Source organism: Pantherophis guttatus, chromosome 4 (assembly GCF_059756535.1).
Source record: "Pantherophis guttatus breed Tessera chromosome 4, ASM5975653v1, whole genome shotgun sequence".
Lineage (NCBI taxonomy): Eukaryota > Metazoa > Chordata > Lepidosauria > Squamata > Colubridae > Pantherophis > Pantherophis guttatus.
The window spans coordinates 52365318-52386805 of NC_142066.1; the positions used below are offsets into that span (position 1 = coordinate 52365318).

The 21488-nt window shown below is 42.1% G+C and overlaps 1 protein-coding gene across 5 annotated transcripts in view; it reads right to left on the reverse strand.

Annotated features, from left to right (window-relative positions):
- GSDMA (gasdermin A) overlaps positions 1 to 21488 on the reverse strand; it is a 37769-nt gene that overhangs the window by 9036 nt on the left and 7245 nt on the right. For 3 of the 5 annotated variants that reach the window (XM_060691658.2, XM_060691657.2, XM_087892179.1), the window contains 8 exons: positions 15705 to 15885; positions 14973 to 15138; positions 14771 to 14864; positions 11446 to 11484; positions 9684 to 9710; positions 9305 to 9337; positions 1164 to 1217; positions 840 to 982 (listed from right to left, as the gene is read on the reverse strand). In XM_060691658.2, the coding sequence (XP_060547641.1) occupies positions 840 to 982; positions 1164 to 1217; positions 9305 to 9337; positions 9684 to 9710; positions 11446 to 11484; positions 14771 to 14864; positions 14973 to 15138; positions 15705 to 15885 (737 nt within the window). The remainder of the gene's footprint in view (positions 1 to 839; positions 983 to 1163; positions 1218 to 9304; positions 9338 to 9683; positions 9711 to 11445; positions 11485 to 14770; positions 14865 to 14972; positions 15139 to 15704; positions 15886 to 21488) is intronic. The other 2 variants (XM_087892181.1, XM_087892180.1) reach the window with 1 other exon arrangement.

Here is a 21488-nt window from a genome sequence, read left to right on the forward strand (position 1 = left end):
TGGTCCCTAATTTTCTACTTGCATTATTTCTTATGCCTTAGTCACCTCCAAATTGCATTACTGCAATTCATTCCACATGGGGGTGCCCTTGAAGGCCATCTAGAAATAGAACTGTTCCAGAATGCAATGCCACACACAGTTCTAGGTGTCCTATGATTCACCAAACTTACACCACTACTGCATGAGCTTTAGTAACTCTTATTCCTGGGTACAATTCAAGATGCTGGTTATTACTTTTAAAGGCTAACATGGCTCAGGACCAGATTGCACCCAGGACTGTTTTTCCCCAGGTATTATTTGTCTATCCCAGAAAGAGATAGGCTGGGAGCGCCAAGTCCCCTTCCTTAAATACTGTCATCTCATGGGATCTTGGAGGCATGTCTTCTCTAGTCACCATACTCTTTGGAATAGGCTCCTATCACAGATGCCTGAAATTTGATTTCCCCCAAGCATTGGACTAGCATTCATGCTGGGTCTGGCTAATAGATTATTTGGTCTGTTACATGGAAGGCAGGATGGTTTTGTTTTCATTCTTGTTTTTACTGGTTGTTGTCAGCTGCCTGGGATCATTATACAAGACATATAAATTCTGTAAGCAAGTAAGTAAATAAATAAATAAATTTGGTAATGGCAGCAAAGAAATCTTGGACCTCAGTTATTATAACATAGTTGCTGATTGGAAGACAAATAGGGAAGCCTAATGAGAGAGTTCAGCTATTGACTTCTTCAGTGAGAAATCTTTGAAGAGGTCAGCAGCTCATATACAGCTGCTACAGTTATGTAGAATTATGAGAAGCAAAGGAAATTAACCACAGTATTAACAACAGAAAGTTCTTTACCTGGAGCTCCAGTTCTCCCAAAAGGTCACTTTTGTTCATTAGTACCACAAAACTAGCTAGAAATTTGCCACGCAGATTTGAAGACATTAAAGAAAATGGTTCATATTCTTTCTCAACTTCCCTTCGAAGGTTTTTCCTATTGTCTTCCCAAACAGAGACAAAAGTGTTAAAATCAGCATTTGCTGTTCTTATCCTGGCTAATACCCAGAAGAGAAAAATGTGGGTAAAGAACGGAAAGGGAGAATTGATATATTCATTGCCTTAAGTTGTATATGAAAAGATAGGATAAAAAAAATATCTAAAAAATAAAAATTTGGATATTACCGTATTTTCCGGCGTATAAGACGGCTGGGCGTATAAGACGACCCCCAACTTTTCCTGTTAAAATATAGGGTTTGGGCTATAGTCGCCATGTAAGACTACCCCTCTTCCAATGTACACCAAATAAAAATTAAAAAACATCAATTGGCTCACCTACAATGTAAAAGCAGCTGTGCTAGTCCCAAAATGGCCTCTGCAACAAGCAGGAACCTCACACAGCCACAAAAAGCCCCCCAAAAAACTTTCACACTCTACACATACACAACACAACTGGCTCACCCACAATGTAAAAGCAGCTGTGCTAGACCCAAAATGGCCCCTGCAACAAGCAGGAACCTCACATAGCCACAAAAAGCCCAAAAAACCAACTTTCACACTTTGCACACACACAACACAACACAACACAACACAACTGGCTCACCCACAATGTAAAAGCAGCTGTGCTAGACCCAAAATGGCCCCTGCAACAAGCAGGAACCTCACACAGCCACAAAAAGTCCAAAAAACCAACTTTCACACTTTACACACACAAAATTCCACATACAGCTTTGTGAGATTTTGTGTATTTGTGTAGTTAGAGTGAAACACTACAAAAACACACTAAATCTCAGAAAGCTGCACAAATATTATTTTATTTTATTTTATTTTTATATGAAAGCTAAATTTAAAACTTCCTAAACTTTAAATGGCTAGGTCTAAAAAAGAACAACTAAAAAACCCCCCAATTATAACCCCAATTGACTATTTTTTTTAAAGCTCCCAAAGGGGGAAAAAACTTACCCAATAGAACAGAGATCTTCAAACTTGGCAACTTTAAGACTTGTAGACTTCAACTCCCAGAATTCCTCAGCCAGCTTTGCTTTGCTGGCTGAGGAATTCTGGGAGTTGAAGTCCACAACTCCCTGCTTGCTCGATTACAAGCAGGAAGTTGCTTGCTGATGGAATAGATTCAGGCAAGGAAGCAAGGCAAGCGTTGCGACTAGCAGCTGAGGTAAGCAAGCTGGAGGGGGAAAACTTTTTTCCTTTTACATGGTTTCTGGCGATCCCAGCTGAGTTGCAGGGAACTCAGCTGGGATCGTCAGAGCTGGGATCGACCGTCAGAGCTGGGACCGTCAGAGCCATGGTTCTGGCGATCCCAGCTGAGTTGCAGGGAACTCAGCTGGGATTGTCAGAGCTGGGATCGTCAGATTAAAAGGGAAAAAACTTTTTTCCTTTTACATGGTTTCTGGCGATCCCAGCTGAGTTGCAGGGAACTCAGCTGGGATCGTCAGAGTAAAAGGGAAAAAACTTTTTGCCTTTTACATGGTTTCTGGAGATCCCAGCTGAGTTGCAGGGAACTCAGCTGGGATCGTCAGAGCTGGGATCGTCAGAGCTGGGATCGCCAGAGCCATTTAAGGCTCGTCAGAGCCTTTCGGGCTGGTCTGCCTGGTTACAGGAGAACGACACCCGGTGTATAAGACGACCCCCGACTTTTGAGAAGATTTTCATGTGTTAAAAAGTCGTCTTATACGCCGGAAAATACAGTATTTTAACTGAGCACAGTAATAAATATTGCCAGCATATAGTATCATTGCAGAGCCTTTTAAGTTCTATATTTTTTACAATTTGGTCTCTGAATGAATCATGTTGAGTGTATTATTATTATTATTATTATTATTATTATTATTATTATTATTATTATCTCATTCATTAAACATAAAACTCAGTCAACTTATTATAATATTTATTTATTGGTTAATCTTTAGTGAGATTCACAGCTTTGAGGCTGGTTAATAGCTCAGCAGCTCGAGTCCTAACCAAGGACCTAGGAACTGTTAAGGTATCGTCGGAGGATGTAAGCTGTTCCGAGTAAGGTGGTTTTTTGTAGAGTCAAAATGTTCAAGTCCGGCAAATTTAGAATTTCTAAATAGCGGGGTAGCCCTTTAGGTATTGCTCCGAGGGCTCCAATTACAATCGGGACAACACACGATTTCTTTTTCCACAGTCGCTCAACTTCAATTTGTAAGTCCCGGTACTTTGTGATTTTTTCTTGCTGCTTATCTTCAATTCGTGCATCACCAGGTATTGCAATGTCAATGAACCATACTTTTTTCTTTTCAACTATTGTTATGTCAGGTGTGTTGTGGACCAAGTGCCTGTCAGTCTGAATCCTAAAGTCCCACAAGATCTTGAGTTTCTCATTCTCTAAAACTTTCTCAACCTGATGTTCCCAGTGGTTTTTGCTGTACTCAAATCCAAACTTCTGGCACAATTTCCAGTGAATGATTTTAGCAACACGGTCATGGCGTTGTAGGTAGTCAGTTTGTGAAATTTTGCTGCACCCACTGATCAGGTGGTCAACTGTCTCCTCTTTTTCATTGCAGAGGCGGCATTTGCTGTTGGTGGTAACATGTTGAATTTTTGCCTTCATACAGTTTGTGGCTAGGGCTTGCTCTTGAGCTGCCAAAATAAAGCTTTCTGTTTCTTTTTTCAGTACTCCTGATCTTAACCAGTTCCAAGTTAGTTTCTGGTCAGCTTTGCCTTCAATACTTTTCAAGTATTGGCCATGCAGAGCTTTGTGTTTCCAATTTTCAGCTCGCTGCTCAATTACTTCTTTCTTATATTCTGCTTTTGTTTTAGTTGTCTTTAAAAGGCCTCCTTTATTTACTTCCTTAATCATTGGTTCTTCACTTTTCTGGATGTAACCATTCAAGCTGCATTTTTCTTCTTCCACAGTCTGCTTTACTTGTAGGAGTCCTCGACCACCCTCTGCTCTTGGTAAATATAATCGGTCAACATCACTTTTAGGGTGCAAGGCATGATTCATTGTCATAAGCTTCCTTGTTTTTCTGTCCAAATTGTCTAACTCCATCTGGGTCCAGTCAATTATTCCTGCAGAGTATCTAATCACAGGTATAGCCCAGGTATTTATGGCTTTTATGATGTTTCCTCCACTTAATTTGGACATTAATATCTTACGAATCCGTCGAATGTACTTGGCTGAAGTTAATTCCTTGACTTTATTATGCATTAAGTCAGAGGCTTCTAAAATCCCCAAGTACTTGTAGCCTTCTTCTGATTTTACTGCCTTTATCATTTCTTCATTCTCTAGTTCTATTCCATCCTCTTCTATGATCTTGCCTGCTTTGGTTGCTATTGTTGCACATTTGTCAATTCCAAACTGCATACCAATGTCTTGGCTGAATTCTTTTGTGTTTTCAATTAATAAATTCAGTTCAGCTTTTGTTTTACCAAACAGCTTCAAATCATCCATGTACATCAAGTGTGAGATTTTCAGTCCTTTCTTTGCAAGTTCGTATCCACAGTTCATTTATTATTATTATTATTATTATTATTATTATTATTATTATTATTATTATTATTTATTCATTAAACATGAAACTCAGTCAACTGAACATTTTAAAATGCATCACAAATACCATTGACTGGTGCTAATGATTGATACGGATTGCTGCCAGAGTCCTAGGTATCAACCAAGTACCTTCTTAAGATGTACGGTGTTCCAAGTAGCACAGTTTTTTGCAGTTCCGCTGGTGTTATTGCAGGATGGTGCAACCCCTCGATGCATCCCGCGACATTGCTGTCATTTTTTGTTGTTGCCGCCATTGTTGTTATTATTATTATAATTATTATTATTACCTCTTCTATTCATCAAACATGAAACTCAGTCAACTGAGCACTCAGAAATGTGTCACAAATACCACCGACCAGTGCCAATGGTTGATATGAGTTCCTGCCAGCATCCTAGGTCAACCATCAATACCAGTCAACGGTACCTACGACACACCTCCAAATGCTCAGTCGACTGAGCCCCATGTTCAATGAATAAAAGAGATAACAACAACATCAAGAAACACAGCAACATGATTTGTTCTGAAAAGTTATATTAAGGTATATTAAGTAATGTTATGTTTGAATTGTTATAGGCTACTGACCAAACTTTCACTTTTGTCTTGAAGTATATTTCAAGGAATGCTTTGTTGAAGAATTTATATAAGCTGATGGGTTAAAAGAAAAATATTGTGGATGTAAAAGTTATGGACAGTGTAGATCACTTAATATAAGTTTATGGGTTAGAAGAAGGATATTATTTAAACTTTTATATTTTGTTTTAAATTACATTAATGTTATATGAAGAATGTTTTGTTGAAGAATAAATATAAACTTGTGAGTTATAAGGAAAATATAAGTGGTGCAAGGGTTGAGGGAAGGTTTTTACAATATTTTTTATAGATATTAAATAGTGAAGATAGTATTTGATTATATATAGTGGATTTATAGAGAATAAGATGAATAAGTTTATGCAAAGCTATTAAGTAAGGAATGTTTCCAGGAAGAATTAATATAAGTTTATGGGGTAAAAAGTAAAAATAAGATTTTTACAATATATTTTATTTGAGATTGGTTAAAATATTTTGTTAATGTGTTAATATATGTAAGGGTTGGAGATGTGATGGTTAATTGTAATTGGGCTGATATGTAATACTGGAAGAAAGAAGACTTACTTATTGAAGAACGGACAAGAACGAAGATGGATTGATTACTTTCAAGCAATAATTGGTTTAATTAGTTACATTTGAACAAGGGGAGTTAAAGTGCAAGAGGGAGATAAATTTATAGTTAGTTAGCCTATGTTTTTTTTATGTTTGTTAAATGCTATACCTTGTTTTGGTTCTGGGAAGTCGGGGGGGGGGTTGGGGCAGGAGGGGGGAGGAGGGGGGAGGAGGGAGGGGAAAATATGTGTAAAATTTTTAAAAAACTTTTCAATTAAAAAAAAAAGAAAAACACACCAAGAAATTGCAGCCTCCCGCAACAACAACTATTGTTATTACTATTCCTACTATTATTATTATCATTATTATTGCAGGCTTCCCAGAAAATTACCAGCATCTGTGAAGCTTTCTTCCCTTTTCTTTAAACCCCCTCCCCAGCATCAGGATGGCAAGGCTGAAGGCTGTAATATGAAACAGCTGAAGATATGTCTGAGAGAGAGAAGAGAGAAGGAGGTGTATGTTTGTGTATAGAAATAAAGCAGCCTAAAAAGGAACATTTTTCTCTAGCAGTACTTACAAGGAGTAGTAGTTGGAGACTTGGAGTAGCAATAATAGAGTAGCAGTAACTGTGCAGAAGAGTGAGTAGTGAATAATAGTACATGAGAATGCAAGCGGTTGTGTGTTTTGTCTAGGGACCTGTGTTGTTGGATCTTTTGGGTCTTGAGCCCACCAAATTGGATATTCTTACAAGAACCTATGACAATATTATCCAAAATATCTCCTTAATTATGGTGAACATTATACGATTCGTTCAACATTATACGATTTCTGCTCATGTAGTATGACTCTTTCTTGATTTCTGCTCATCCTCCAAACAGGCAACATCTCTATTGAGGAACCGAAGACTCCATAGGGGAAAATGGATATACATTTTTTTGACTATTTTATTCTATACATTGAATAATCTTGTGAGGCCCATAATAAACAAAACAGATAGGCCTAAGCCCGTGATGGCGAACCTATGGCACGCATGCCACAGGTGGCACGTGGAGCCATATTAGTGGGCATGCCAGCTCAGCTCTGGGGCGCATGCGCACGCCGGCCAGCTGATTTTCGGACCTTCTGGGCCCACCAGAAGTAGGGAAACAGGCTGTTTCCTGCCTCTGGAGGGCCTGGGGGCGGGGTGGGGAAGGCCCGTTTTTTTTTCTTACCTGGCTCCAGATCCTCTCTGTGTATGTGGGAAGGGCGAAAACAGCCTTTCCCACTCCCTTAGAGGCCCTACGGAGGCTGAAAGGGCCCATTTCCCCACTCCAGCTGGGACAGGAAGTGACGTTTTTTCCTGTCCCCAGCCTCCAGAGACTCCTAGAGAGGCTCCTACAGACTCCTAGAGACTCCTAGAGAGGTTCTGGAGGCTGGGGACAGGAAAAAACATCACTTCCTGTCCCACCGGGAGTGGGGAAATGGGCCCTTTCAGCCTCCGTAGGGCCTCCAAGGGAGTGGGAAAGGCTGTTTTCGCCCTTCCCACATACACAGAGAGGATCTGGAACCAGGTAAGAAAGAAAAACGGGCCTACCAGGCCATCATGTGCCAGGAGCAGGGGAGGGAAGGGGGGAGGGGGTTGCGCACGCATGCGAGTAGGCACGTGCGCGTGCAAACCTCCCCCGCCCCCCCCTCCTGGCATGCGATGGCAAAAAGGTTAGCCATCACTGGCCTAAGCTATTGTTAAAAGACTTTATCCCCACTTCAAATGAAGTTATAGACTTTCAATCAAGCTCTAGATATTGGGGGAAAGAATCTTCTTTTCCGATTCTAATAAGGGGAAAAATGCAAAATACTTAATTTTAATCACACTTGGGTGAAATGTTGCCAGTTCAGACCGGTTCGGCTGAACCAGTAGAGATGATTGCCATTGGTTCACCAAACCGACAGCAATCATCTCTGGTGGCCCTGCCCACCCAGTCACCCTTTCAACAGGCACACTGGGGCCTCCTTGCCTACCGCCTCCATGCACTGTGCTTGGAAGGGGCCACCGCCGCCGCTCTTGCCGCCGCTGCTCTCACCACCCTCTCTCCCTGCCTGGCTGCAGACGTCCGCCTGCCCTCCTGGAGCACTGCTGCGCTGCCGCCATTTGCTTTCTTCTTTCTCCTGCCATGAAACGAAAGCGAACAGCTGCGGTGGTGCTTCGGGAGGGCAGGTGGACATATTGATTATAGTTGTTAGCTGCAGATGTCCACCTGCCCTCCTGAAGCACCACCATGGCGAACAAAACACCACACTTCCTCACTGGGCTGGCCACTGGTAAAGAGCCACGCAGCCAACAGCTACTCAATGCCCTGCGTGCAGCATTGCCCAGCCGCTGGTGAAGATGGAGCAGCCAGCCCAGGGGCAGGAATGATTCCCGCAGACCCACCGCTGCTTGAGTAGGGAGGATGATGCTGAGGACTCATAGGAGAAAAACTAAGTTTTTGCGCCAGGCAGCTGGCCCTGCAGTGGTGGGGCCAGCCCTGCTCCATCCCCACCAGCGGCTGGGCGATGCTGCGCGCGGGGCATTGAGCGTCTCAGCAGGGAAGCCGCTGTTATGTCACTTCCCCGAGCACAGAGCCAAGGCTGTGCACTTCCGCACCGGGCTGGCCACCAGCAAAGAACGATGCGGCCAACAGCCACTCAATGCCCTGCATGCACCATCTCCTAGCCGCTGGTGGGGACGGAGCAGCCAGCCCATCTTGGGCTTGGGCTGGATGACTGGAGCAGTGTTGCAGCCAAGGCCCCCGCGCCAATATTCACTGGCAAGCACAACTTTAGTTGGGCCATTCAAGCCGCCACTGTAGGGCTAGCCGCATGGCGCAAAACCTCACGGTTTTTCTCCTCCGAGTCCTCATTCTCCCTACTCAAGCAGTGGCGGGGTCCATGGGAATCATTCCTGCCCCTGAGCCGGCTGCTCCGTCCCCACCGGTGGCTGGGCGATGCTGCGCGCAGGGCATTGAGCTGCTGAACTCAAAGCGTTGGGGGCTTTAGAAGGGCAGAATGTGCTTCAGAATGTGCAGCTCCTGGCTCTAACAGTGAGTGACGTGAGTGATGTCAAGTTGGCCATGCCCAACCGGTCACATGACCACCAAGCCACGCCCACCAAGCCACGCCCATACAACTGGTAGCAAAAAAATTTAGATTTCACCACTAATTACACTGGTATACTATGGAAGCACTTTTTCCTCCCGTGAACATCATAAGCATATTTCTGACTTCAGAGAGCCAATGAAAATATTTTGGGGGGGAATGTAGAACTGGAGTTAAGAAAGCTTTCGTTCAGCTTCTGACTGGCATATTCAGCTTCCTTAATTCCTAGCCAATATGGCTATGAGTGGGCAGCAGGTTGGTTCATGTTAAACACAAAATTTTTAGGAGAAAAATCCCAAGGCTCTTAATTCCTCTGGTGCTTGCATTTGTGACTGGGTCCTTTTGAAATATTAATATTGACTGTCCCCATTTTTACACATGTGCATTGACCAAAATGTGTCATGATTTCTGCTGTGAAGTTGAATTTCCAGGAAACTGATAACTTCTAGTAATGTAATTTTTTTTAACGATACATTTTTAAAAAATCCCACTATATGTTTTTCACAAAATTAAATATAAATGAAGAAATTGGTGTACCTTTTATAGCCTCAGGTTTCGTAATGTCCGCAACTTTGAAAAAATATAAAAGAAAACAAATATTTACTAGTAATCAATAGAAACATTTCATATTAGCTAGAAATATTTTAAATGGGTAATATTCATAGTACTTCCCTAGGTAACTTGTATAAGTAGTTGCTAAAATTTAGAAGCATCTATTGCAGGCTTTTTATTCTGAATTTAGCAAACTCTTTAGATTTTCTGTGATTGCTTAATTAGGCTTGGATCTTAAACATACTTGCATAAGGGCAAAGAACTCTGAAATGAAATATATATATATATATATATATATATATATATATATATATATATATATATATATATGAGAAATAAAAGAAAGAGAACAAAAAACTTTTACCTGCACATTTACAAACAAGCCGTGTACCTGAAATGCAAAATAATTACATCAATGGGATGAAGAAATAGAATGATATGATAAGAACATCAATCTCAGACCTGTCTGTTTAGTTGGCCTTCCCATCCAGTCAAGGGTGGGTTTCAAAACCCATCGCTACCGGTTCACTCGGTGCACACTCGCGAAAGGCATCTGCATATGTGCAGAAGCGTCTGGGCAGGTGGGTGGAGCCTCCCGCTGCCACTGCTACCAGTTCGCCTGATCTGGGGTGAACCGGTAGCAACCCACCACTGCATCCAGCACAATAAAAATTTTGAAAAAATCTGTACTTTCTTTCTTACCTACTGTACTTTTGCATATAAAGAACTCCTGTTGTCATCCCATATTTTAGATTTAGAGCAATGATGTGCCAACCACAGCTTTTCAAAAAGTTCATATACCATCTTACAAATTTACAATATTTCACTCATTTGTCCTAAAGCCAGAGACCTGGAATATGTCTTTCCCAAATTAAGACAAATACACACGTCCTAGGATAATGTTGCAGGATCCAGTCTGAGTTGGTCACTGGGGCCAGAAGTTTTGTCTTCTGAGCTTTTGGACTCATGCTGGAGCCCATCCTCAGGGATTTCTTTGTGTGCTTTGGGCTATTGGGTGTGTGGTATTTATATGTTGCCTGTTAGCTTTTTAGATGTAGATTGGGGAATTGATGGCTGGCTTTTAAGCTGTTGGCTGTAGTTTTCCTTGTGCTGCCAAGTATCACCTCCAAGGAACTTGATAAACTGGAGGCAAATCAGCGCTCCTGATGATTGACGAGGGGCCTTATTTCCTAGGCTTCAGTAACTTCCCTGGCTGTTTTTGTGCCTGCTTGTTCAACAATCTTAGTAGCTGCAAAATTGAATGCATGTACTTGATTATTGTGATGTGAGGCAACAATGAGTTTGGGTCTCCTCATCTGATTGCTTACTTGTGTTCTTGCAATTTGGTAGTTAGCTTCTGCCCCATTTGTCCTACATAGTCACAGGCAATCCATGCAGGGATCCAGTAGATTATGTTGGAAGTATCTCCCACCTCCAAGCGATCTTTACAGTGCGTAATTTGTCCACATATTTCTTGGAGGTCAATATGCCTTAGTAAAGGTAAGATTAGACTTATTTTGATTTTTTTTTTAAAAAAGACATATAATATGATGCCTAGGTTTAATATACGATACCAAGTTTCCTTTTCTCTCCCAATGAAAATTTGTGCTGTAGTTTTGCAGCTGGGCATGGATGTATAACAGCCTACTTTTTTCTTGTGAAAGTAAATAGGTAGTATTATTTTAAACCTCTGACTTCCTATTTTGATTGTTATCAGTACCAAATTGATAAATTCTTGTTTTAATGTTTAATGTTCAACCATGCAAGTTCATTTGATGATGTTCAGCCAGCCATTTCTCAGTCTTGCCTACTAAAGAGGACTGCTGCTTTGACAATAATTTTGGAAGAGGTGTGCTGCTCTGGGCTTTTGGATCCTTCATCTAGATCAGGGGTGTCAAACTCGTGGCATCACATTGTTGTCACATGACGTATTGCCACTCCTCCCCTTCGCTAAAACAAGGGTGGGCGTGGCCAGCACATAACGCACGCGGCCCATGGGCTGTGAGTTTGACATCCCTGATCTAGATAATGATGTCTACTCTAGAAGCAGTAACTGAATAAAGAATTCAGGTATATCATGATATTTTCATTACAATAGTAAAATAAAATGGCTGAAGTACACTTACCAAAAGTTCCTGTTTTATCATTTGAGTAATAAGAAATACCTAAAGTAAAAATTAGGAAAACTCAATTGTTTACATTATGCTAGCTAACAATACTGTATGCAAATTTCTGGAAAAAGAACTTATCAGTAATTTTTAAGGTTTCAAAAAAACCTATACTGAGAAAAATAAACACCTTAATTCTACATTCAAATCTCTCTGCCAAACACATTTTTTGAAAAGAAGGATGAATTATCCCCAGGATCCTTTTTTGTGCCTCCAAATCCTGCTATGCAGTCTCATTGTAGCCTGGTGAGGGGGGCTCCTGGCAGGGATGAAAAAGAATGCTAAGATGGTATGTATGTCAAAATATATACTTCCAAGCAAGGTCATCAAAGCAAGAAAATCATCCCATTTGTCTAATCTAAAGCAAACCTGCAATTACTGCAGGTTCAAATCTCGCCAGGCTCAAGGTTGACTCAGCCTTCCATCCTTTCTAAGGTAGGTAAATTTAGGACCCAGTTGTGGGGGCAATAAGCTGACTTTGTATAAATATACAAAAGGATGAAGGCTATTGCTTAGCGCATTGTAAGCCGCCCTGAGTCTCCGGAGAAGGGCGGCATATAAATCAAATTTAAAAAAAACCAAAAAAAACCCCAGAGACTTATATCAGAGGCAAAATATAGCAAAATGATGGAATTGACTTTAATTGCAAGGACAATATAATGGAATGTACCAGTGGTGGGTTTCAAAAATTTTCATTACTGGCTCGTGGGTGTGGCTTTGTGGGCATGGCATGGCTTGGTGGGCGTGGCAGGGGAAGGATACTGTAAAATCTCCATTCCGTCCCCAATCTAGGGGAAGGTTACTGTAAAATCCCCATTTCCTCCCGATCAGCTGAGACTTGGGAGGCAGAGAATAGATGCCAGCAGAATTTTTACTACCCGTTCTCCAAACTACTCAAAATTTCCACTACCGGTTCTCCAGAACTGGTCAGAACCTGCTGGAACCCACCTCTGTAATGTACTGAGGAGGTGGATCCCCAGGAGGGAGGGGGTGCATTCCAGAGGGATAAGAGGCAATTCAGCCTACCACATGTGAGAGAAAGAGGGCAAAGACAGCCTTCCCAATAGTTCGCAGAGTATATTGTAGATGCAGAGAGAAGAATGAAGACAACTGGACCAAACTTTGTAATCTGACATGTTTCATTGCTCATCTAAGCAATTCCATCAGTAAGAGCAAAATTGACAGGGGGGCAGAGATCGACCCCGAGGCCCCTTATATGTGGGGTGCCGCAGGGATTGGTTCTCTCGCCCCTTTTGTTCAACATTTATGTAAAGCCGCTGGGCGAGATCATCCGTGGTTTCGGGGTGAAGTACCATCTGTATGCTGACGACACTCAGCTGTACATCTCCACCCTGGACCACCCCAAGGATGCCCTTGAAGTGATGTACCAGTGCCTGGAGGCCGTACGGATCTGGATGGGGAGAAACGGGCTCAGGCTCAACCCATCCAAGACCGAATGGCTGTGGTTTCCGACGTCCCGATATAGTCAGCTGGCGCCATCGCTGGCTATTGGGGGCGAATCATTGGCCCCCACGGAAAGGGCTCGTAACTTGGGCGTCCTCCTGGATTCACGGCTGTCTTTAGAAGAGCACTTGACGGCCGTGACTGGGAGGATTTTTCATCAGGTTCGCCTGATTCGCCAGTTGCGTCCCTTTCTAGATCGGGACTCGTTATGCACAGTCACTCATGCCCTCGTCATCTCTCGTCTGGACTATTGTAATGCTCTCTACATGGGGCTCCCCTTGAGGTGCACCCGGCGGCTCCAACTGGTGCAGAGTGCGGCCGCGCAGGTGGTTATGGGAGCGGCGTGGAGCTCCCATGTAACACCTCTCCTGCGCGAGCTGCACTGGCTCCCGGTGGTCTTCCGGGTGCGCTTCAAGGTTCTGGTTACCACCTTTAAAGCGCTCCATGGCTTAGGACCTGGTTACTTATGGGACCGCCTACTACCATCAATAGCCTCCCACCGACCAGTACGCTCCCACAGAGAGGGGCTCCTCCAGGTGCCGTCGGCCAAACAATGTCGGCTGTTGGCCCCTAGGGGGAGAGCCTTCTCTGTGGGGGCACCGATGATCTGGAATGAGCTCCCCCCAGAGATACGGAGGATTCCGGATCTGCGCACCTTCCGCCGCGAGCTGAAGACTCTTTTATTTCATCAAGCTGGCCTCGCCTAAATCTTCTCCCTTTTAAGTGTAAATTTTAAATTTTTACTGTATTTTAAAATATGGGTATTTTAAATTATGGGTATCAATTCAGCCAAATTTATTTAATTCATTTTATTCGATTTTAAATTTTGTATATGTATGTGTTTTATTTCATGGCTGTTCACCGCCCTGAGTCTTTCGGGAGTAGGGCGGTATAGAAATTCAATAAAATAAAATAAAATAAAATAAAATAAAATAAAATAATAAAATAAAATAAAATAAAATAAAATAAAATAAAATAAAATAAAATAAATAAAATAAAATAAAATAAATAAAATAAAATAAAATAAAATAAAATAAAATAAAATAAAATAAAATAAAATAAAATAATAAAATAAAATAAAATAAAATAAAATAAAATAAAATTAGTTAGGTGAAGAATCGTTGGAATATAAACTTTGAGCTGGTGGGACTTGATCTGCTGAACTGATGGCAGCTGGTAATCAGTAGAAGTAGTCTGCAATACTGCATTCTAAGCACTGTGCCATCATGGCTCAATAATTGATATTGATAATTGAATCTTTACTGACCTATTACAATGCAATTTGGGGAGAAACCCCTGAAATTGGTGTGGCAAGAGTTGGTACATTCTAATGACCCTCTGACTCTAATTTTGTTCTGACTGATGAAGTTGCTTGGATGATCAATGAAATGTCTCAGGTTAACAAAGTTTGGTCAATGATTCAACCTGTAGACCCTTTGGCCTGGATGATTGAGTCTTCATGGACATAAAGGAGTGGATGGTTTAACAATTGAGAGCAAGAAAATGAGAAGACATGTACACTAGTGGAACTCAAAAAACTTTATAAAATAAATAGCTTCCGAGTCTTCTGTGTTTGAAAAGGGAAATTATTTGTGCTGCATTGAATAGAAGGTTGAATTCAAATATACCAATATTTGCCTTTCTTGAGAAAATGGATGAACATGAGAACTGCACTTTATTAGATCAAATATCTATCCAGCTCACTTCTACCTGTCATCAGCCAACTGCTAGGTCTTTGAAACTTTCAGCTTGGCTGGAACAGTAACATTTTCAGGAAACTGATCATTGGCACAAGCCACAGATAAAAAGAGCCCCTTACCTACAGTTTCTTCTTCTATAAATAATTTCTTAACTTTGAATGCCAAAATGCATCCCTTTGGGATAGTGATTATTTTCTTCCTATCTCTGGAACCCTAAAAGACAAAATAAAATCTTGGATCAGCTGTATGAGATAAAGTAACCTGGTGAGAGGAAATGCATTTTCTTTCCTTCAATTTCATAATTCACTATTCAGATTAGACCTTCAGATTCAGTTTGATGTAGGCTTTATGAAAGATGCTGCTTTCCACTTTGTTAGTTTCTCCAAACTTTGTCATTTCCACAGCTTCTGCTGATGCAGTGATCACATATAAGTTCCTCTGAAGCTTCTTTGATTGTTTAATAAATGGATGCTCATTGTTGATTTTTCTAAAAAAGAATACATGTATACCTCAATAAAATAGACTGCAATTCAATTTATAACTTTTGGGAACAAAACCCCCAATCCAATGAATATAGGTTCTGTTGCAATAAGTAATCCTATTCAGTTGATTTCCTTTCCATTTCCTGTGTACATTTCTGAGCTACGTTCTTTACCATATTTGGTTAATGCTTAGAAAGAATTAAATCTTGTTGCAATTGAAGATTTACAACTGTCTAAAGGCTTTAAATTATATTTTGGACCCAATTACATAGTTCTGTGAATAAATCTGTAATGCTAGGAAGGGTGGAAGGAAAGAAGAAGGGGACCAGCAACAATAAGGTAGATAAACTCAAGTGTAGTAGTGATAGATGCACCACTGGAAGACCTGAAAGATTAGGTTGGGTACAGATTCTCTTGTAGAAAAGCTATGCAACTGCTGAAATTGAAACTAATTGAGGTCAATTAATCAGAGATTTTATGTAAAGTACTGTTTTAGAAGAATGGAGAACTTGAGGACACTGTTAAATGTGGCTGGAGTCTTTTTTCATTTGCTTGTTTATGTTATACTTACTCTTTTTTCATCAAAGATTCAAGGTCTTGGATTGGAACATCTATCTTTTTCATCTTTACAGACCTTTCATAAGAAATGCTGACAGCACTAGTTATTTCAGTGTCAGTAATTCCACTAATATCCCCCTTCAGTGTTCCATCTACAGTGACTTCAAAGGTGAATAACTCTGAATTGTTGAGAACTAGAGAACAAATATTGACAAAAATCAGAATGTTAGAAGAAGTACTACAGAAATACTTAGAAATGGAGCAGCAGACAGCTATTTTATTGAGAGAAAGGCAATCCTGGCAGCAAAGGATTCTGTTGATATTGAATCAAACTGTTTCTAATCTAAATCAGCATTATCTAATTAATTACAGTTTATACTAAGAGTTCCAGAAAATGGGAAATACTTATACTTGCAAGTTGGTATATTTTCAGTTTCTCTTGAAAAGTGCCTTTGAAAGGTGAGGGTCTGCTCTAGAACTTGTTTCATCTTTGTCTGTGAATAATAGATAGTTGTTTCACAACAGTTACCATAGGGAAACAGTAACATGTTTCCCTACACTTAAGAGAAAAAATATTGCAACTCTACCTTGACAAAGAACTGTTGGGACAAATGGAGTGTTTTGCAACTTCTGATGGCAGATATCAAGGGCTATGTTTCATCTTATAATGCTTGTCACCAAGTCAAGACTATTTCTAGAATGACTGCTAGTTTACTCCATCCCCTACCATTTTCTTTGGAACAATGAAATTCTATTCTATGAGTGTATTACTTGGACTGCATTATTTTTCTAGACCATTTTTTAATATTAGAGATTTAATCAACTATGTGATCTTAGATTTTTACTTTTAATAAACCAATAAAATTTTGGATGTAAACTAGTATTTAGAATACACCCTTCCTTCAGTCATGAGACTGCAATTTATGCACTCAGTAACCAACCTGTATTTATGACCATTTGCACTGGTCACATGATTTACAACATTTACATTTCCCGCCTGAAACTAGCATTTACTTCTAGTTTCTAGAAAAAAACACCCCATAGTGAACAATGGGTTCATTTAATGACTGTAGGGTTCACTTAACGACACTGCAAAAAAGATCATGTGATGGACCATTTTATGATTGTCGTGACTTACAACTGTAATTATGGGATCAATTACAGTTGTAAGTCAAGGACTACATGGATGGCCACTTATAGAATTTACTTCTACAGTAAAAAAATACAGTATATTCCTCCATAGACATTTCTTCTTTTTGTGCAACCTGTGGTTACCATTCCTGAATCTTGCACTCCAGAACTATATTATATACTCCAAGAACTCTTCCATTAGAAGAATAAGGAAGGCAATCCAACTGTGACCTTTGTAACTGGAATGTAACATTGATAATACTATGGAATAAGCTTACTATGGGTTTCTAGGCACTTATGTATTTTTTTCTACTAACTGGACTCTAATGCATTCAGAGATTAACACCATGTACTGTAAATAATGGCATTTCTTATGCCCCTTTACCTCAAAGATGAGACAACAGCCTGGTTCTAGTTATCTCTCTCTTTTCTCTCTAGGGTCATCAAGTGGATTTAGTTTGACTGTAATTCTGTGACTTTTCTCATGCTTAAGGTATGAGTACTACCTTAAGGATCCTGAAGGAAACACTGAGACCAAAAAGAGCTGACAATGAAATAATCCAGCCCGGGGGCAAACGCAAACAGCGGCCATCTTTTGCGCCAAATTCAAATGCTCAGTATTGCGGAAAGCATGTCTGTGTTCCACCCACTGGCTCCATTCAACCCAGCGAAGAAGAAATGGGGCACTTACATGACGATGTTTGAGTGCTTCATAGAAGCAAATGATTTTCTCGGACTGTCGGACAACCAGAAAAGACCGCTGTTCCTGAGCCACTGCGGGCACGATGTATTCAACACCGCTGAAGCCCTGTCTGAACCAACTACGGTACAATCCGTACCATGGCAAATGCTACAAAACGCACTAAAAACACATTATGCTCCTGCTCAATCAAAGACAGTGAAGCGTTACGAATTCTGGCACCGAATGCAGCAATACGGAGAATCTATCAATCAATTTGTTGCTGCTTTACGAAAAGCCACTGCCCACTGTGAGTTTAGAGACTTGAATGATATTTTAATTGACCAAATAATTTAGGGTGTAAAAGACCTCCGGCTGCAGAGAAGACTCTTGACAAAGACCAATCTAACGTTGCAGGTCGCGTTGGATGAGGCAAGGGCAACCGAGTCATCAAACAGGGCAGCCGAGTCCCTTCAGAAGCTTGCTACAGCTCCGGCTACAATGAAACAAACTGCCACTATACATAAGAGCCGTCACCAAGATGAGGAATCTGATGAGGTCTATCACACGGAAAGGAAGAAACACAAAGAGCAATAGAGTAGAAGGCAACCATGTGCCAGTTTGGGGGGCAGTACCTTAGGGCATCCTGCTGTTACAAGGATGCCATATGTCACCAATGCAATAAAAAGGGACATTTGGCAAGAGTCTGCTGAGCGAACCTGCCTGCTAGTTATTGTGCAGATGCAGACATTCCAAAAGTAGAGGCCTCAAGACCTTTTAGGTGGGAAACCTGGAAGCCTAGGCGCGAAGCTGCTAACACAAAAACGCCAGAAACAAACTGCCAGACTAGAATAGAGCAGGCGATCACCCCCTGCAGGAAGAAATTACACATCACTGTGCAGATAGAAGGGTCGCCCTGCGACATGGAAATTGACACCGGCTCGTCAGTAACGATTATCTCCTGGCAAGCATTGAAGGCTGTTGTTCCAAGACTTCAAAAACACCAACTACAGAGCCAACACTTGCAGCTCAGTGATTACTAAGGGAATCGGATCCTGTCATCGGCTGCGGAACCTTCAAGGTCCAGTTCAACAAATTCCGGGGTGATCTGACATTAACAGTCATCAGTGGAAACCTTCCAAACCTGCTCGGGTTGGACTGGTTCAAGTCCCTCAGACTGGGTGTGACCGGCATCAACGCCATCGCCAGCTCATGGGCTGATGACCTGATCTGGGAATTCCAAGATGTGTTTAATCTGGAACTTGGCAAGTATGTGGGCACCCCAATATTATTCAGTCTGGACCACAAAGTGGCACCAATTAGGTTGAAACCCCGGAGAGTTCCATTTGCCCTAAAACCCAGGATAGACAGAAAATTAGATAAACTGATCCAGCAGGGCATTCTTGAGCCAGTTGACCACGCTAAGTGTGAGACCCCTATTGTCACCCCGGTCAAGAGTGATGGCTCTGTGCACATATGTGCTGATTATAAGTGCACGTTGAACAAGGCTCTCTAGCAGAGTGCATACCCAGTGCCCATAGTTCAGCACGTTTTGCATTCCCTGGGCCCCGGAAGGATTTTCGCAAAGTTGGACCTTGCGCAGGCATATCAGCAGCTGCCTGTAAATGGTGCTACTGCTGAGGCCCAAACCATTGTAATGCATAGAGGGGTGTTCAAATGTCACAGTTTACAATTTGGCGTTAGCGTTGCCCGGGTCTTTTCCAGAGTGTGATGGAAAGACTATTGCAGAAAATTCCCGGGGTAGTGCCTTACTTTGACGATGTCTTAGTTACTGCCGGTGATGAACAGCAACTCTGCTCCGTCTGAAGGAGGAGCTGTCAAAATTTAGGGCCACATGGCTCCAAGTAAAGGGCAGCAAATGCCAAATTGGGGTTCCCAAAGTTGAGTACAGGATAAATGGAGAAGGCATTCATCCTACCCGAAGCAAGATCAGGGCAATTCAAGAAGTCCCAGCTCCACGAAATCAGATGGAATTACAGGTTTTCCTGGGCTTGCTCAACTTCTATAGTGTATTTTTAAAGAATAACGCCACCATTGCTGAACCGCTCCACAAACTATTGGCAAAGAAGAGCCTCTGAGTCTGGGGACATAAGGAAGCTGCCACTTTTGCTGTGGTAAAACACCTCCTTTCTGCTGAGAGTTTTTTAATTCAGTATAATGACACCCTACCTTTGGTGCTAGTTTGTGACACCTCTCCCTTTGGTGTGGGGGCTGTGCTTAGCCACCGTCTCCCTAATGGGACCAAGGCCCCGGTCGCCTATTTCTCCAGGACACTTTTCAGTGCGGAGAGGAACTATAGCCAGCTGGACAGGGAAGCACTGGCTGTGGTGGCCGGGGTCAAGCAGTTTGGGAAGGATTTTGAATTGGTGACAGACCACAAACCCCTTTTGGGTCTCTTGATGGGGGATCGCGCCATACCGGCGGCATTGTCACGCCATTTTATGAAATGGGCCATATTCCTGTCAGCATACTGCTACAAACTGATTCACTGGCTCAGAAGGACCTTGGGACACGGCGATGCTCTCAGCAGATGCCTTCTGCCTGACTTATTGGATGACTCGACCCTGGACATTCCTGTTCTCCTCATTGACTGCCAGGCCTCTGGCCTCGTAACTTCTGCCGCTGTGGCAAAGGACTCGGCTAAAAATGCAACATTCAAACAACTTTTGAACTGGGTTTGGAGGGCATGGCCAAAGGGCCCATTCGGCACAGAATTTAAGCCATTTGCAATACAGCAACACAAGATCTCCGCACAAAGCGGTTGTTCAATGTGGGGGGACCAGGTAATTATACCACCCAGTTTAAGGTATTCTGTACTGAATGCACTGCATGAGAGTCATCCGGGGATTGTCTGGATGAAAGCCCTGGCTCGAAGTTTTGTGTGCTGGCCCAATATGGACCAAGAGATACAAGAGTGGGTAGCCAAATGCCAACCCTGCCAAGAATCACGACTTGCTCCCCCTAAAGAACCCATCCAAGAGTGGGACCGACCAAGAGCCCCCTGGTCGAGGATCCACATCGATTTTTCTAAGCCCTTCCATGGCCAAACATTTTTAGCAATCGTGGATGCCTATTCTAAATGGATGGAAATAATCCTAATAGCCACCACCACAGCGGACGCAGTAATAAAAGTCCTCCGCAAAATATTCGCAACTCATGGGTTGCCTGATGTCCTCGTATCAGACAATGGCCTGCAATTTACGGCCACACAGTGAAGAGGATGAAGTGGAGGAGCCTCTTCTCAATGCACAAGCACGCAGAGCTGCCAAAAGGCAGGAGGAGGTCTCCTCAAGAGTAAGGCTTGGGGCTAATTGGCCACTCCCTTAGCCAATTTAAGTTTGCACACAGCTTGTAAAAAGCTGCAGGAAACAACGCATGTTCGTGCGTTCGTTTGCAGATCATTGAGTTTGAATTTTCTTTGCAAACCTGGCTTCTGGGCTATCTGCCAACTCTTGTAAAACTCTATCTTATATGTGGAATTTCAGGCAGGTTGTTAAGAACGTTTTATTGACAGCCTGCATTTGCAAAAGACTGCATTTTGAAGTAAACTGAGTTTTGTTCTGAGTTTGTGTGTGCTACATTCTTTGGGATCCATAGCTGGGGCAGAACACAACCTTGTGTAGCCTCCAGGCCCTCCATAAATCACGTCAGAAGGCCATGCTCTTTCATCCAGAACTTCTGGAAATTGTGTGAGAATGGGACATGCTTTCACATAGTTTTCAGAGGTTGCAGAGACTGCAGAAGAGCATTCTCCAAAGCTATTTCAAGAATGAAGGCCTGGTGTGACCATAGCAGCCTAGAGTAGTTGGCAGGTGGCTGTTAACAGAAAGAGAGCACCACCTGAAGTTTTGTACATGGGGCAGATCCTGCAGACCACTGGGTTGCAGGGGCAATCATGCTATTCCCTAAGGCTCTTGCACCTTGAGAAACAGTATGAGGCAGCCCTTTTGAATGGCAGAGGTAACA